This window comes from Marmota flaviventris, chromosome 5 (genome assembly GCF_047511675.1).
Source record: "Marmota flaviventris isolate mMarFla1 chromosome 5, mMarFla1.hap1, whole genome shotgun sequence".
NCBI classification, from domain to species: domain Eukaryota; kingdom Metazoa; phylum Chordata; class Mammalia; order Rodentia; family Sciuridae; genus Marmota; species Marmota flaviventris.
Genome location: NC_092502.1, coordinates 150289824 through 150306771, shown reverse-complemented (window position 1 = coordinate 150306771; position 16948 = coordinate 150289824). Strand labels below are relative to the sequence as shown.

At 35.6% G+C, this 16948-nt stretch overlaps 1 protein-coding gene across 2 annotated transcripts in view; it reads left to right on the top strand.

Moving 5' to 3' along the window:
* The window catches only part of C6 (complement C6), a 76021-nt gene that overhangs the window by 45344 nt on the left and 13729 nt on the right, over positions 1 to 16948 (top strand). For both annotated transcript variants that reach the window (XM_071611890.1, XM_027936268.3), the window contains 7 exons: positions 49 to 171; positions 8273 to 8439; positions 9767 to 9992; positions 11299 to 11470; positions 11720 to 11831; positions 15487 to 15619; positions 16492 to 16680. In XM_071611890.1, coding sequence (XP_071467991.1) covers positions 49 to 171; positions 8273 to 8439; positions 9767 to 9992; positions 11299 to 11470; positions 11720 to 11831; positions 15487 to 15619; positions 16492 to 16680 — 1122 coding nt within the window. The remainder of the gene's footprint in view (positions 1 to 48; positions 172 to 8272; positions 8440 to 9766; positions 9993 to 11298; positions 11471 to 11719; positions 11832 to 15486; positions 15620 to 16491; positions 16681 to 16948) is intronic.

Below are 16948 nucleotides of genomic sequence, written 5' to 3'. Positions count from 1 at the left end.
CCTCAATGGCACAGTCTAAGCGGGTTTTGTTTGTATTCCATTTTCTAGGGTTAACAGAGGAAGAAATCCGAAACTGTATCCATATTGAAAAGAAGAAGCGTATTCTTTTTGTTAAGAAAACAAAAGTAGAGAAGAAATGTACTACTAACAAGCTGTCAGAAAAATATGAAGGTAATGGTCCTTTCTTAGCCACTTGTCCAGTGTGTCCAGTGTAAGTACCATATTGCATATGACTGTGCTATCTTTAACATTTAACATTTCATTCACCTGCCTCACAGCCCTGTGTGTGTCAGGGGAAAGGTGCAAATAAAATAACATTAGCACTACTTAAAATATTTTCAAGTAGTGGCTAAAGTTTTCTTTATCTAATTCTTAAGCTGTTAAATTTGGGTGGAGAGGCTACTGGAGATTGAACTCAAGTGGCACTTGACCACTGAGTCACATCCCAGCCCTATTTTGTATTTTATTTAGAGACAGGGTCTCACTGAGTTGCTAAGGGCCTCACTAAGTTGCTGAGACTGGTTTTTAACTCACAATTCTCTTGCCTCAGGCTCCTGAGCTGCTGGGATTGCGCCTGGCTAAAGCTGTTTAATTTAATGAACAATTTCTAAGTATCCCCGTGGGTAGAATTCAGTATGAAGCTTTGTAAGGCGAAGGAGTAAGATCTGGACATTCTTATTAAGAAACTTACAGAGTAAGGATATATATAAATGACCATTAAAAATAGACTGATAAATGTTTAGAAGAGGTATTTTTTAAAGGCTATGAAAGTACATTGGGCTGAAGAAGATGGGCAGATGGAAATCCTGAGATTAAAATGTATCAGGTCTTGTGACAAGAACTATTTGGGGGCTGTGCATTGAAGGCAGAAGTTGACTTTGGCAAATGAAGAGGAAGAGAAAGAAAATCCAGGCCAACCTTTCAAAGAAAAAAGACACTAGTCAGGTTTTGCAGAATGATCTTCCTCTTTCCCAGAGTTCTAGCTACTGCCCTCTTACATCCTAATCCCCAACCCAGCTTTCCCTTCTGAGCTCCAGACACCAGCTGTTCACCAAGCAAATCTACCTGAACATCAGTATGTTCTTTCCCTTCTGAAGCTGTTCTCATCACTATCTAGTATTGCCTTAGTTTCACAGCCTATAGGGATTATTGTGAAGGCTTAACAGTACGACTAGCATAGGAACCAGCAAACTGTGCCTACCTCTTTTTCCCTCTCCTTCAACATTCCCAGGCTTGATGCATGGCGGTGCCATCCACCAGGTCAACCAAGCCAGGAATCTGGGAATCACCTTTGATTTTTTTCCTTCTTTCTAACCCCCATATTTAATAAGTAACCATGTACAATCGATTCTATCTCCTGAATACCTCTCAAAGTGTTCTCTTCTCTTTAATTCCATGTACATAACTCCATTCATTATATCCAATCTGGACTATCACAAAATCTCTAAAACTGGTCTCCTTGTTCTGAGTATTCCCTTCTTGCAGTCTATTCTACACATTTTTGTGAGAGGGATTTTCTCCAAGACAATTCTTATTCATGAAATCCTTATGCTTTAAATATGTCATGGTCCCATATAGCCTCAAGGATAAGCCCGCACATCTCTCTGCATAGCTCAACTTTATGTCATCTCCTAAACACATCATGCTCTCGGCTATGCCTTGCCTCTATATATAACTCTTTACTCTGTGCACAATTTTTTTATTCTCTTACTTTGTCTGACTGCCACTCATTTGTTCAGAACAAAGGAAAGGAAACAGGATCACAGAAACTCCCAGATTTGAAACTTACACTCTCATAAGGAATATGAGAGAAAAATAAAAATGTAATATTCATCACCAAAATAATAAATATATTATTCTAAATGCATAGAAATTCGGCTTGAATATAAGTAAAATGAGAAGAACTGTATTAACGATTACATTTGCATTCTAGCAAAACAAAAAAGGAAAGAAAATGAAGGCAAAAAGAAACAACATACAAAACAGACAAGTAATTTAGTAATATAAATCAAAGAATGGATACAGATTCTTTACTAGCTTATCATGAAATAGAATATTTTAATAAGAACATGAATTCGATAAGTCAAAAGCTCAAAAAATGTGTGTGTACATGTGCGTGCATGTGTATGTGTGTACATTTGTACATGCATTGGAGGAAGGGTATCCTAGCATCAGAGGAAAAATGAAACCTTTGTTAGCACAAAGCCCTTTGTCTTTGCTGCCCTCAGCTGATCTGTTATTTGCCTACCTTGGTCCTCATCATTAGACACTGGCACCCACCACCAATGCTAATGGTCCTGCCATACCCTTTGAATCTTCTTCACATCAACCAACATCATGCCCCTTTGTCTAAAACCCTTTCTCAAGATTTCCTCATCTTCTTTAAGATTTAGGCAACTCCTAACTCTTTCCTGAACACATAATAGCAAACTGTGAGAGCCTTTAAAGCAACTCAGGGGACCATTTGCTTGGGCACCATGTGGGACATAAAATATTCTCTACAAGTCTCACCATTCTCATTCTACTCATAGAGAAGATTTAGATACAAACGACTATGCATTGCTATCAAATTTCTCTTGTATTACCATCCCTCCCAAGACTGCTCAGTGCAATAGAATCCCAGGTCTGAGCTAAGAAATTTGTCACGTCTAAATTTTCATTATACCATATCTAACATTCTCCATTTTCCCTTCCACTCAAAAATCTATTTTTTTTTCCTTTTGAGAAAGAAAGGGGTTCTTATGTCATTGTTCATTTTTTCATTCTATGATTGGTATTATAAATTCTATGGTTTGAATCCTAGCAGGTTTGGCTCTTGGTATTTAAGTTAAAGTTTTAAGAATTCCAAGAATTCTTTTCTCTTTCAACAGCCTGGTTCTTGACTTTGAAAACCATGGCCTTCAGGTCTATAATTTCTGTTAGATTCAAAAGTATACTTGAGAGTTCAGAAGAAAGGTTTTTTATTCTTTTTTTTCTGTCAATCTTCTCTATTTTGAGGCTGTACTGTTGAAAAACCCACGATGTGGCTTTAATTATGAGAGGAATGGCAGAGATAGAGCTTGAAAAAACATAGAAAGCTTATTGACAATAAGACTGGGATCCTAATTAGAATAAGATGTACTTCATGTTAGTATAAATATGTCAAATTATACTCTACTGTCATGTGTAACAAAAAAGAACAAAAAATAAATAAATAAATTGCTGAAGACCAAAAAATTAAGGAAACAGACAAAAGTTAATACCAAGACTTTAATCCAATAAATAAAAAAAGAATTTAGGAGTGAAGAAACAGTGGGCAAACATGAGTCAAGGAAGACTGAATCATTTAATATATAAAACTAACATTAAATAAGGGGAATGAGGATTTTGTTTTTCTGAATTGCTTAAATATTTAATATGCTCAAAATGCAATATTTATTTCAAAACAAACGAGTCTATAAATTATTAACTTATCAGGCAGTCCAAGGAGCCATTCTGTTTACCACCTGTTGTTATTCATGATTAAAGTAGCTACACTTCTTTTTAATCTCACTGCAACCCCTATTCACAGTATCATAGCACTCATTGCACTCTTTACTTCCTATTTCCTTCATTAAGATGTGAACAAATTTAGGACAGTGATATATAGTCTTTATGTCCACCATGCCTAACACATTATAAATGTTTAATCAATGTATTTATTTTTATTGTTGGATACAGAATAGTGGGATTCGTTATGCCAAATTTATATGCGCACATAGCATGATTTGATCAATCTCATCTCCCATTAATCAATGTATTTCTATAAACATGAAAAATTGAAAGAAATGATGCACAAATGATCAACATTTAGTAAGTTCCTATTATGTTCCAGGCACCACTCTAATTGCTTTGTGTGTGTGAACTTTTCATCCTCTCAGTGACCCCAGGAAACTGCTTCAGTTATTACCTTATAGATGAGGAAACAGAAGCACAGAGAGGCAAAGGCTGAATACATAAGTGAATAAATGAATATTTCAATTTAGTTTGAGCATAAACTTGTGAAATAAATCAAGAAAAGCAGTTTTTTTCTGTATTAAGCACGACTGTATGCCTTGGTTAAATATTTGGACTTAATCCTATTTAAATATTCTCACTGTAACACTTAGGATCTTCAGGAAGGTAATAGGTGTGAAGTGTGAAAAGGGAGTTGTTGCATCTTTAAATTTGAAAACTCCCAGTGTAAAAAATAGTTAAAGAGAACTCCTCTAAGTTTTTAAAATCATGAAGAATACTATGATTTTCTTTTTTCAATAAGCCTATATGGTATGCAGTTACCACACCCCCTTTCCCCAAAAAAAGGCCTTACCAAGAAATTTAGATTTAGTATTGGGCCAAACACTCTGGTGAATTCAGTAGAAAAACAGTAAAAATCACTAAGTATGGAAGTAAATTCTCCTTTACAGATTATTTCTAGTTGTGATGGATTAAGCACATTGCATTTCTATTAAATTTACAAGACAGACTATATAAATTCAAATTTTGGCTCCACTATTGATTAACAATGTAACCAACATCAAGACCCTTCTTTGCTTTGCTTTGGGTTTTTGACATATAAAATGAAACTAATAGTATTTATTTAATGTATGTTTCATGAGAACTTAACAATCTATATAAAATGATAAGAATAAATCCTGTCTTGTACTAAATACTGAGCTCGTATAAGTTATCCTTTGGTAGTTGTCCAGGTGACATATAGTAAAGACATGTAATGTAGGGAAATAGTAGAAATTTAGAAATAGGCAAAAATAATAAATAAGCCTGTCATGAAAGAAGATATTTAAAGAGCAAACATGAAAAGAACATATCAGGAGTTGAAATAAATTTAAATTCCATAAGATACTACCTCATACAAATGGTGAAATTTTTAATTTTTGTTTTGGCTTTTGCTTAAATTTTTAAAATTTTTTTCATGTTTTATTGGTACATTATAATTATTTATAATAGTGTGATTCAGCATGGCATATTCATACCTACACATAACATAAATTTATTAGTCTCACTCACCAGTCCCTCCCCTTTCTCTTCTCCTCTCCTTCTTCCTGAACCTCTTGCTCTACTCTATTGATCTCCCTTCTATTATTATTATTAAGTAGTGCATTAAATTTATATATATACATATATATGTATATATAGAGAGAGAGTGGTATATTTGTACATAGGCATAGCATAATTTAGTAGATTTTTTTCCTTGGTACTTCCTCATGTCCCTCCCTTTCAGGTAAAAAATTTTAAATTGACAAATTTTGACAGAGTATGGAACCAATCACCCAAACTGCTGATAGAAATTTAAATTGATGAAACTATTTGGACACTGGAAGTGCTTACTGAAGTGGTAATTTTTATATATATAGACATAGCTATCAATAAACATTTTATATATATAAACATATTATATATATATATATATATATTTATAAATAATAAATATATATAATATATATATTTATAAATAAACATATTATATATATATATATCATATATAAAATATTTATTGATAGCTATGTCTGTTTCTACACATGAATATATGTATATATAATGTATGTATTAATAATCTAGCAATTATACTGCTGTTTGTTCCCAATAGAAACATGCACAAATATGCTAAAAAAGTAATGTACAAAAATATGCACAGTAACATTTTCGAATGTTAGTTTGAATACATATATGACTGGATACAACTCAAATATCTGATCAAAACTGGATATGACTCAAGTGTCTATATCAAGAATAAAATGGACAGGGATATGAATTAATGAATGCTATACACAATGTAGACAAATCCCACAAACATGAGTGAAAAAAAACATCACAACAAAGTACACATTTTATACCTTTTCATTTGAAATTCAGAAACAGGCAAAACTAATGTACAAGGATAGTGAAGCTGTGGGTTGGATTTGAGAATGAAATAACAGTTGACAGAAGCCTTCAAGGAGACTTCGAGGGTGCTGCTGGTGCTCTTGGTTAATGTGGGCAATGACTACGAAGGCATGTTCACTTTTAAAAAATTAATTGAGTTGCATACTTACCGTGATGTGCTTTTATGTGTGAAAATTATACTTCAGCAGAAAAGTTTACTTAAATATATGAGAGACAATACTAGATTAGAATCAGGACTACTTTGGAAACTGAATTGATAGAGAGGTATTGGGATGAGAAAATACCATATATGGAGCCTGGTTTTCAACTTGTTGAAATGAGAGGACACTGCAAAATTAGGGACAGACATAATAGTTTTCAAACTGGTGTGTCAATCTCCCACGGCTACCCAGTTGGCACAGTACTGCTAATGTACCTGAATCCTCTCCCTTCCCCATCACAAAACCTTTTATTGATTCTAGAGAATGTAGTGGTTTTGAAGCCTAGAGAATAAACCCAGTTTTCTTCATTTTCCATTCATATCTTCTTAATTCTGCCATTTTTCCTCTTCAAATTTAACTCAGACTGATGCCCATCTGCCTTCTCTTCAGAATATAGCACATCGACCAGATTTGGGCATGTGCCTGTGGTGTCCCAGGCTTTGAAGCCCACCATCTTCATAGCAAGTCTTACCTATGCCCCATGGTCATGACAGTCCTCTTTTCAGAGTGCCACCCTCCCTAACTGCCCAGATCATGGCATTCTTTCACCTTCTTAACTCCAGAATCATGAATTGCTTACACTACTCAGTAATACTTGGCAAAACTATTTGCATTATTGTTCTTTTGTTATGTTTTATATCTTTTCTTTCCATTTCTCCCTTCCTCCCCTTCCCGTCTCCCTCTATAAATGGAGAACTATGAGTCTGTGCTGGACATTTTCTCTTCCAGTTCCTTTAGGTCCACCCAGTTTTCTAGTAGTCTGATGACAATAATAGTATTCCCTCATATTGTCCTTACCTTCCTCTTTTCCCTCCTTCCTCATCCTTCATTTAAATTTTTTTTTATAGTTTTGCTAGTATATTTCTGTACCTATGCTGTCTCCTCATGGAGGGTCAATATTTTACATTTCTCTCAGTCTTCTGGCATATGGCAACTTCTCAACAACTTCTTGTTAATGCCATTTACCCCAAATCAATAGCATATTAAGGAAAAAGCATACACGGCAACACAGATTTGTCCATTTCTAGCTCTGAATTGTTTCACTTAAGCAATTGGACTCCAAATTTTTCAAATCCAAAATATTGTAGAAAGTTATTTTGAAATAATATACCTAATACATGTATAGATATATACTAACAAGTTGTATAAATTTATTATTCTAAAAATATAGAATGCCAAAAATATGCAAATGTATAAAAAAGTTACAGAAGACAGTTTAGATGAAATAAACAGAATTTTTTGTTGTTTTCCCCATAGTGGTGGCTACTTATGCTTAGACTAAGTCTTCCTATTAACAAGAAAGCCCTATTTCATATAACTCCTTGAAATTTTGACATGAACACAAGAAGTTTTCATTTGATATTTGTTCTCACTATAATTGCCTACTACTCAGATCCTACCCATATTGTTAAAATTGTCATTAGTTAATGGGAATTAATTTGAAATTTGTATTAAAGATCTGTGTGGTGTAGTTCCTCTAAAGAAACAGTGTCAACACTGTTTCAAACTCACTACTCTTGGTGAGTTTGAACAATTTTATTCACAAAATTTCCTTTTCCAGTATTTTTTATTTTTTTTTCCTTTTACATATAATGCTTTTAAGTTTAAAGTTTAAGTTTAAAGGCATTCTATCATTTTTTTATCTGCAATTGAAAGTTTCCAATGTGGCAGGCAATTGATCAAATACCAGAGCTATGTGGTTATGTTATTTTAGGGGCCCATGTCTGTAAATCAAAAGCTGGAGGGTTGGCATCAAACCATAAAGGGAAAAGTACTCAAGAACTCTGTTGTATTTGCATGCCAGTAATGCCTCTCCCTAAACATGTGTTCCAGGACAAATTATTTTCAGTTTCAATATATACATTTAAACTAATAGCTACTAATGTCTACTGCTCAGGGTTGTTGTGAGAATTATATACCACAATGTGTAGGAAGTCCCCGGCAGATGCCATATGCTCAATAAGTAAGTGGTAGTGTTGGCACTGTTATTATCATGTCTCTATTGAAGTCTCTGTGGGAATGAGAATTGTTCTCTTGTTTTTCCACTTAGCTTTTCTTATTGGAGATGCTTGACTATACCATCTACTTCTCTGTCCTGTGCAAATTGACATTTCTTTAAAGAATAAATTTTCAATACAATTAAAGGGATAATTTTCTTGAACACCTTGTAGGTTCATTTTTGCAGGGAGCAGAAAAGTCCATATCTTTGGTCCAAGGTGGAAGGAGCAAATATTCAGCAGCTTTGGCCTGGGAGAAAGGGACCTCAGGTCCAGAGGAGAAAGTATTTTCTGAGTGGTTGGAATCAGTGAAGGAAAATCCTGCTGTGATTGACTTTGAGGTAAGATTAAAATGCATTGAAGGTAAGAGAGCTAAAGTAGTTCTCTAGTAATCAAATTTTACATTGTGCAATTCTTTTTCCATTTTCTTTTCAGATGATAAGGAAAATGTATTTCTTTAATATGTATGCACAATATGCTTTTTTAAAAAATGCACATCTAGTGCTTTTGCTATTCAAACAAGCATTCTGATACAGTATTTAGAATTCCTAGCATCTATGAAACACTGGAAAAGGAAATTTTGTGAATAAAACTGTTCAAACTCACCATGAGTAGTACTCTTCATCTCACCCATGCATACAATAAATTTAGTTTCTATATCTTTCTGGCAACTCTTCATTTGATGAGCACTTATAAATCTTTATTTATAATGATGTGGGATAAATGGGATTTTAGATCCATTTGACTTCCTGTTTCTATCACCATTGATTCAATTTACCAGTTTTGTATTTGCTGTAATTACATTAAAAGTTGATTTTTGTTATTTATGGAGTACTTTGCCCACATACCAGTCATATTCCATTTAGAATCAGTTTTGCTTTTAACAACCACATTTTAAAAGGCCTCCAAAGAGGCTATTATGCTTACTTCATTTAAATGAAGATAAAGGAATTCAATTATTATGAAAATGGAGCCATTTACATGCAGCATGAAAACATATTGAGCTCCAAAGGTTATGGTGGAAAAATGAGGCACGGCTACCCATCTGGGCACTTTTTAGTCATACAGTAATTTAAATGGCCATTTCTTTGGGATTTTAAAATGCTAATAAAATTAAAATAAGCACTGCCTTTCTTTTATTGTTGTTAGTTTCCTTATTTGTTACTGTAATTTTTCTATCCATCCCACTGGCAAGTTCCTCTCTTCCTTTTCTCCTATTCCACATTTTCTCTTCTGGCTCCACCAAAAGCCAGTACTGTCCTTACCAATACAGAGAACAAGAAAAGCAGTCTTCAGCAGCCTCTCTAGATTTTTTTGCATGAATCAACTTGATGAGGTTTCAGCAGAGCATTTGTGTGCTACATAGCCCTTGGTCAACCATCTCAGTACTTTGATCCTTAATGAATAACATGATGCAAGTCCAAGTAAGCAATGTATCACATATGGCTTCCTCCACAATAGAAGTGCAGAGAAGTAGTTCACACCTGCCCTCAGGTAGAGGGCCTTTCTCTACTGGCTTAATGGGCAGCTCTTGTAGATTTTACAATAATACCTTTGAAGTCAGGATTTTCTCAGACCTTGCCTCTCATTCCATGAGAACTGGACAGTGATGGCAGTGTATTGTCAGACGGCATGTGACTAGATCTCCTCTCTCTTGGCTCTTCCTAGCTTGCTCCCATCATGGACTTAGTAAGAAACATTCCCTGTGCAGTGACTAAACGGAACAACCTCAGGAAAGCTTTTCAAGAATACACAGCCAAGTTTGACCCTTGCCAGTGTGCTCCATGCCCTAATAATGGCCGTCCTGTGCTCTCAGGGACCGAATGTCTGTGTGTGTGTCGGAGTGGCACCTATGGCAAGAACTGTGAGATACGGTCTCCAGATTATAAATCTAGTAAGTATCAGTAATTGATTGTGGGGTAGGCACCTTTTCCCCTCCAAAAGATATTCTAGGTTGGCCAATTAAGACAATATTTCTAGCAAATTCCACCTTTTATAAATGCATAAAGAAAATAAGCATTCAAAAAATTAAGACTCTAAAGTCAAAGGACTTCATATTAGTCTCAGCTACAACCTACCAGTTATGTGATGCTGGAAAATCTCCATGACATAATCTGTTCATCCATCAAATGAGGATAATCCTAGTATGTATCCAAGCATTAAAATGTATTTATTTGTTTATTTGTGTTTTATAATATAAAACATAATACCTGTAACATTAAATAAATAAAAAGTAAAAAATTATAAAATAAAATATGATAGTATTATCATAAACCTCTAATGTATCATAATATAAGAGGATGACATTGAAATATGGGATAGATTAAGTCACAACCAAAGTTTTCATGCAGAGCTAAGTAATGTTCAAAATTACCCCGAATTCTCCTTAGAAAGAGAATAATGCATGGGATTAAGAACATATCCTACTGCCTTTGAAAAATAATTTGATATATATTCTATTCAGAAAATGTTCATGTTTATACATATACACGTGTGTGTGTGTGTGTGTGTGTGTGTGTGTGTATATATATATATATATATATATATATATATATATATATTTACTCATCAGATTTTTTGCTGCTGTGGCTGAAGGATCTGACCAAAATAACTATAGAGGGGGAATAATTTATTTGAGGGCTCATGGTTTCAGAGGTCTTAGTCCATAGAAGGCCTCCATTTTCTGAGGGCTCAAGATGAGGCTGAACATCATGGTGGAGTGTGTGGCAGAAGGAAGCAGTTCATATCATGGTGATCAAGAAGCAGAGAGTGAGAGTCTGCCCATCAGATACAAATATATACTCCAAAGCCACTCAGCAATTCCCATCTCCTCCAGCCACACCCTGCCACTTCAGTTAATCCCGTCAGGAATTAACTCACCTGTTAGGCTAAGGCTATATATTCAGTCATTTCTCCTCCAAACCTTCTTACATTGTCTCACACCTGAGCTTTTGGGGGATACCATATCTAAACCATAACATTTGTAGTGAAAATGATCCATAATTTCTGCCATTTTATTAAGACCTATGGGAACAGGAAGAGAAAATCAGGCCTTGTATCAGATCCCTGTCAGCAACTATTTCTTTTAATCCTTATTAGGATCCTGTAATATTCCACAAAGCTGGTCAGGCTGGCCTTTCTTCAAGGCGCAAATTCTCTCAGATGCACCATGATTACAGGGGGGCTTTCCTTTCTTCCAGGTGCAGTGGATGGAAATTGGGGCTGCTGGTCTTCCTGGAGCATGTGCAATCCCACTTATAAGAGATCAAGAACCCGAGAGTGCAATAACCCTGCTCCTCAACAGGGAGGAAGGGGCTGCGAGGGAGAGGGGCGTCAAGAGGAGGACTGCACATTTTCAATAATGGAAAATATGTAAGGTTGGGTAAAAGGAAAGAGGAAAGTGAAGTCACTTCCTTCACTAACACAGTTTGGATATTGATTATTCTGCTGCTAAGTAAAGAAATAATTCAAATTTTATCTATGTCAACACAACTTATTAGTGAAGCATTGAATCTGCTGTCACCCTTGTCTCTGAGTAATATTTTCCATTCAATCTACATACATGTATGTAATCAGTGTGTAAATATATGTGAACATATACACACATGTTTCCCCTTTTAGTGGGCAGCCATGTATCAGTGATGATGAAGAAATTAAAGAGGTAGATCTTCCTGAGCTAGAAGTAGACTCTGGATGTCTTCAGCCAGTTCTTCCAGAAAATGGATTTATCTGGGTAAGTATCTTGACCTTCAGTTTGTTTTGAAGTTAAAAAACAAAAACAAACTTGAAAAATGTGTATTTTCTTTTAAGTGGAGTTATTATTTTTCAATTTCAATAATCTTTGTAATATTTTTATGTAATCAAAGTAATATTTAGAATGCTTGACCACTCTTTCATCTTGAACTCACTGAAGATGTCTTCATACCTGCTTATTTGATCAAAGGGCAGTAGGTTGCTTGTGTTCCTTGGTACCACTTAGTCAAATGATAATGGTATATTTGTTGAATAGAGAATGGAACTTCTGCATAATATAGGTTTGGATGACTTGTAACAATCTTCAACTAAGTCTGGTTGTTTATTTCTGAGTTTGAGAAAAATAATGCCTTCATTTAAGGTATGTCATCAAAAAAGATAAACTAGAGTTTGCCATAATCTATCATAGAAGTCCCTGTGTCTGTATTGTCTGATAAGGTGAGGAATCTGTAGAATCCTGAAGCAGTCAATACCATTGTAATGCACCTTTTAATTTAATCTGTTTTTATTAAGCCACAGAATGGTTTTATGCTTTTTCTGAAAATCAAATGCAGTCCTCAAACAGTCTGGCTTTAGATGTAAATCTTTCAGTAGATACATAATACTTAAAATTGATCACAGAAGGCATGGTCTCTATTCATTTTACATTTCTTAAACCTTTAAATTAGTGTTTTTCCAATTTTATCACATTTATGATTAAAGATCAGTAACCCTTGATTCTCCAAGCTTAGCACATAAATATCCATGGGCTATAGGCTGAGCTAATGTGTCTTTCCTGGTCACTTATGTTCTGTCTATGTGCAAAGTATCATGCCTGAAGATTTTAAAAGGAGGAAAATTATTGGAGGGAGGTAATTTTAGCTAGTGTTTATTCTAGAACAGAGGTTCTCAAATTCACCAAAGCACTGAAGAGATTGTTAGGTCACTGTCCCTTTCCCACAGTTTCTGATTCAGTAGGTCTTGGGTGAAGCCCCAAAGTTTCCATATCAAACACAGTACTGATGCTGTTAGGTCAGGAAGTCTCGCCTTGGGAATTAATCCATTAGAACAAGGGCCAGCAAACTATGCTCTAATGACCAAATCTGGCCTACTACTTTTTTAAAATAAAGTATTATTAGAACACAGTCACATTTATTTATTTATATACTGTCTATGACTACTTTCACAGAATAATGGCAGAGGTGAATACTTGTGACAGACACCTTATGGCTTGCAACTGACTATCCAGCTCTTTATAGAAAAGGTTTGCTGGTCCTGCTCTAAAACAGTATTGTCAAAATTACATTTGATCAGATCCAACTACCTAAATAACTTTTAATCCATTATAGCTTCACAGAAAAAAAAATGTTAAAACTGTTGACATCCTAATTTTAAAAACATGCAAAGTCTCTAAACAGTAATTTATGATTCTTATGACTCCATTATAAAATTAAATGTTATGTGTCTTAGTCAATTTTCTGTTGATATAACAGAATACTAAGAACTGAGTAATTTATAAAGAAAAGATATTTATTTAACTCACAATTCTGGAAGTTGGCAAGTTCAAAATTATGGCACCAACACTAATGAGGGCTTAGTGCTGTATCATAAGGTCATAACACAGATGAAGGGCAAGTGAGCATTCTGAGTCACAGAGGAAGGATGGAGCAGAACTTATCTTTTTATCAGGATAATGGCATTAATCTATTCATGAGGGCGACCAGCCCTCATGACCTAATTGTCTCTTAATACTGTCACAATGACACTTAAATATTCAACATGAGTTTACAAGGGGACACTCAAACCACAGCAGTATGTTTTTATTTTCATTAATAAATTCACTCCTTGTCTTATTATAAAGGTTTGATCTCTATCTGCTAACAGTTTTTACTCAAAAGTAATACAACCTTACTTTTTCCTAATGAGCACTTATTTTGGATTTCCTAGTAGGAAAATGTCAGGGGCCACCCTGAACAGGAACTATGCACACATCTTGAAGTCCTCAGCAAAGAGGTATTGCACTCTGCAATGCAAGTGAACTTTACCTCTGCTCCGATAAGAAAGGTGCAGCTCTGGGAGTGGGCATCACCAGATGGGGTTGAGTTACACCCACCTGTTTGTTGTAATTCTACCTTTTGTCGTTGTTTATTTGTTTGTTTGTTTTGTTTTGTTTTGTTTGGATAGAATGTTCCATGTATTAGCTCTCCCCATTAATAAAACCCAGGTTGGAGGCATGCTCCCTCTCTTTCTTACCTGCCTTGCCTCCTTCGTGGGAACTGGGTCAGAGGGACTGTCACAGAACCCAGATAAAAGGTATTTCTCTGTGTGTGTGTCACTAATTCATGCCAGCCTAGTTCTCCTGGAGTGACCCTGGCTGATTTAGTCATGTGTCACAACAGGAAAATGCTCCTTGTATGGATTCAGAGACAGACACACCTAACTCCAGGTTACAATAATCATGTTATTACGCATGGGGACATCTGTTCAGTGATCAAGACAAGTCCTATTCCTGTAGGCAAGTGACAGTGACTTTAGATAAAGTTTTCTTGTTTAGTCAGTCTAGCAGATGTGTGGTTTAAGCTTAATGGTTACAACATACACATGTAGATAATAGCTTTGTAAGAGAAATGGAAACAACAAATGTTCAAGACAATCATTTATTTTAGGAGAAATTCATGAAAAAATAGTGTGCAGTCTTTGAATAAGACACTGAAATCATTAATCCTATTCATCATTCCATTTTGCTTGGAAACAAAGACACATCTGCAATAATCAACAGTAGGACAGTTTTATATATCCAGGAAATTAGGACTCTTCCAGGGGACAAGTTAAATCATGTGCCCAAGTAATAGTAAACATTGACAACTGAGCCTTCACCTCCCTTCAGAACCCCAACCGCAGTTCTCAGAGAATAACTGACCAGGCAGTTCCTGGCACTCTCCTGCCTCTTAGTAAAGGGAGAGGATGTCGCATTACAAGTCCCCCCAGGAGGGATAGTGGTTGCATAGTTTCAAAGTTATTAAGGCCTGTGTAAGTATGTGGGAGACAGAGATCTGTAGAGTTGCCACCAAGAGTCAACATGGGGCTTATAAATGTGATAAACCTTATAAAACAGAGCTCTGTAGGTTGCCCCCAGCACTGAAAGGATGATATACCACAAGCTGTGGAAACCAAGGCAGTTTTCACAGAGGACGTTCTATTTGAGCTGATTCTTGAGAGAGAGGAAAAAATGTGTTTAGTGGAGAGAGAGGGGCAACTGAAGAAATAGAGGCACAGAAGAGAATTATGTTTGAAGAATGGTAGGTAATTGTGTCTCACTAGTAGCATATAGGTTTTATGGGATGAAAAAGTAGGTGAAAGTTAATATTCAAAACTTAGAAATATAAGATCCATCTTCATCTTGAAAATTTTATTCTTCCTTTTTTTGGTGGTACTGGTTAAAGATTTTAGTAAGCCCTATCCCTACATGACAGTATTTGTACTTTAATTATCTATTAATTAGAAAAGTATATAATAACAAATGGGTTACTACAAGATGAATAACATTTTTAAATTATATGTAGGTGATGGAATAGACAGAATTCAGGTTGACCTGAGATGTTTATATATGGTAATTTGTTGAATTAATAATTTGGGGGGTTCTGTTTTAATTCTAGAATGAAAAGAAACTGTACTCAGTTGGGGAAGAAGTTGAGATTTCATGCCTTACTGGATTCAGAGCTGTTGGATACCAGTACTTCAGATGCCTACCAGACGGGACCTGGAGTCAAGGAGATATAGAATGCCAACGTGAGAACTGGGCAAACATTTTGTGTGACTACTCTGAATGTGTCCAATATAAATAGAAAAAAATCACACCCTCAGATCAGTACACTTTACTATTTTTTAGTAACTATGGTGAAAAGATTTAGTGAAGCAGTAAATGGAGCTCATTTGCTAAAATTAGATTTCAAAATGTCTCATATTTCAGTTCTTCTGCCCCTGCATATTAGCCTCATGCACAGAAAACTGTGAAGCATGCTCTTAAAAAGAAATACAGGAAGTCTGCAAACCATATCTAACTGCAGACATCTGTCTTGCCTTGTGTACAAATTGATACAAATTGATGAGTCCCAAGAAGATGATACTTAGACTCTTTGTGTATCAGAAATGGGATTCCATGTGAGATGCAGTTTTCTCTGGGGCACAGTTCTTGGAGCACACTGACATCCTCTGCTGAGACAATGAATGAGCTTGTAGGTCCTGTGCACAGACATGCTACAGTAAACACTGATAATCAAAAATGCCCAAATGGGGACCCTATGCATTATTATGGGATATGTTGCATCAGAGTTAAGACTAGTGTCAATTATAATGTTCTACCTCTGTGCCACTCAAAACATGGTAACTCACTTTGGGGAAAACCCAAAAGATAGAAAAGGAAAGGAAATTGTTCTTTGAAAGTAAAAGGTCCCAGTGATGTACTAATGAAAGTTGGATATGTCTGGACTCAGTTCGATAGAAAGCAATCTCAGATACCAGGACTCACAGAAGTTTTTCAGAGAATTGTCTCAGGGGAAACAGCTAAACAAATCTCAGTCACATCACCTTTTGAGTCATAAACAACCTGCCTACAGTCGTTTGCATCGCTAACCACATCTGAAATATTGCTCTCCTTGCAGGGGTAGAGTGTCTCAAGCCAGCTGTCCAAGAAGGCCTGACCCTTACACCATTCCAGAGAACATATAAAATTGGGGAATCCATTGAGCTAACCTGCCCCAAAGGTTTTGTGATTGCTGGGCCATCACGGTACACATGCCAGGGGGATTCCTGGACACCACCCATTTCAAACTCACTTGCCTGTGAAAAAGGTAAGTAGCAGGTCAGGATTCAGAATTCTGATAAGGCCAAGATCCCTGAGATTATATCTACAACAGTGCTATTACTTCATTGTGTTTTGGAGTCAGAAAGCAGAAGATTCCACTGGAAGGCTAGGTCATAGTCTACCCCACGTAGATGGTTTCAGGCAGCAAATAATAAGTAAGTGGTTGAGTGGATGTCTTCAAATTTTATAGGGTGAGTTCGAGTTTCTTCCAATATAAAACCTTAATATTTAGAAGAAGTTGAAGATCTCTCATC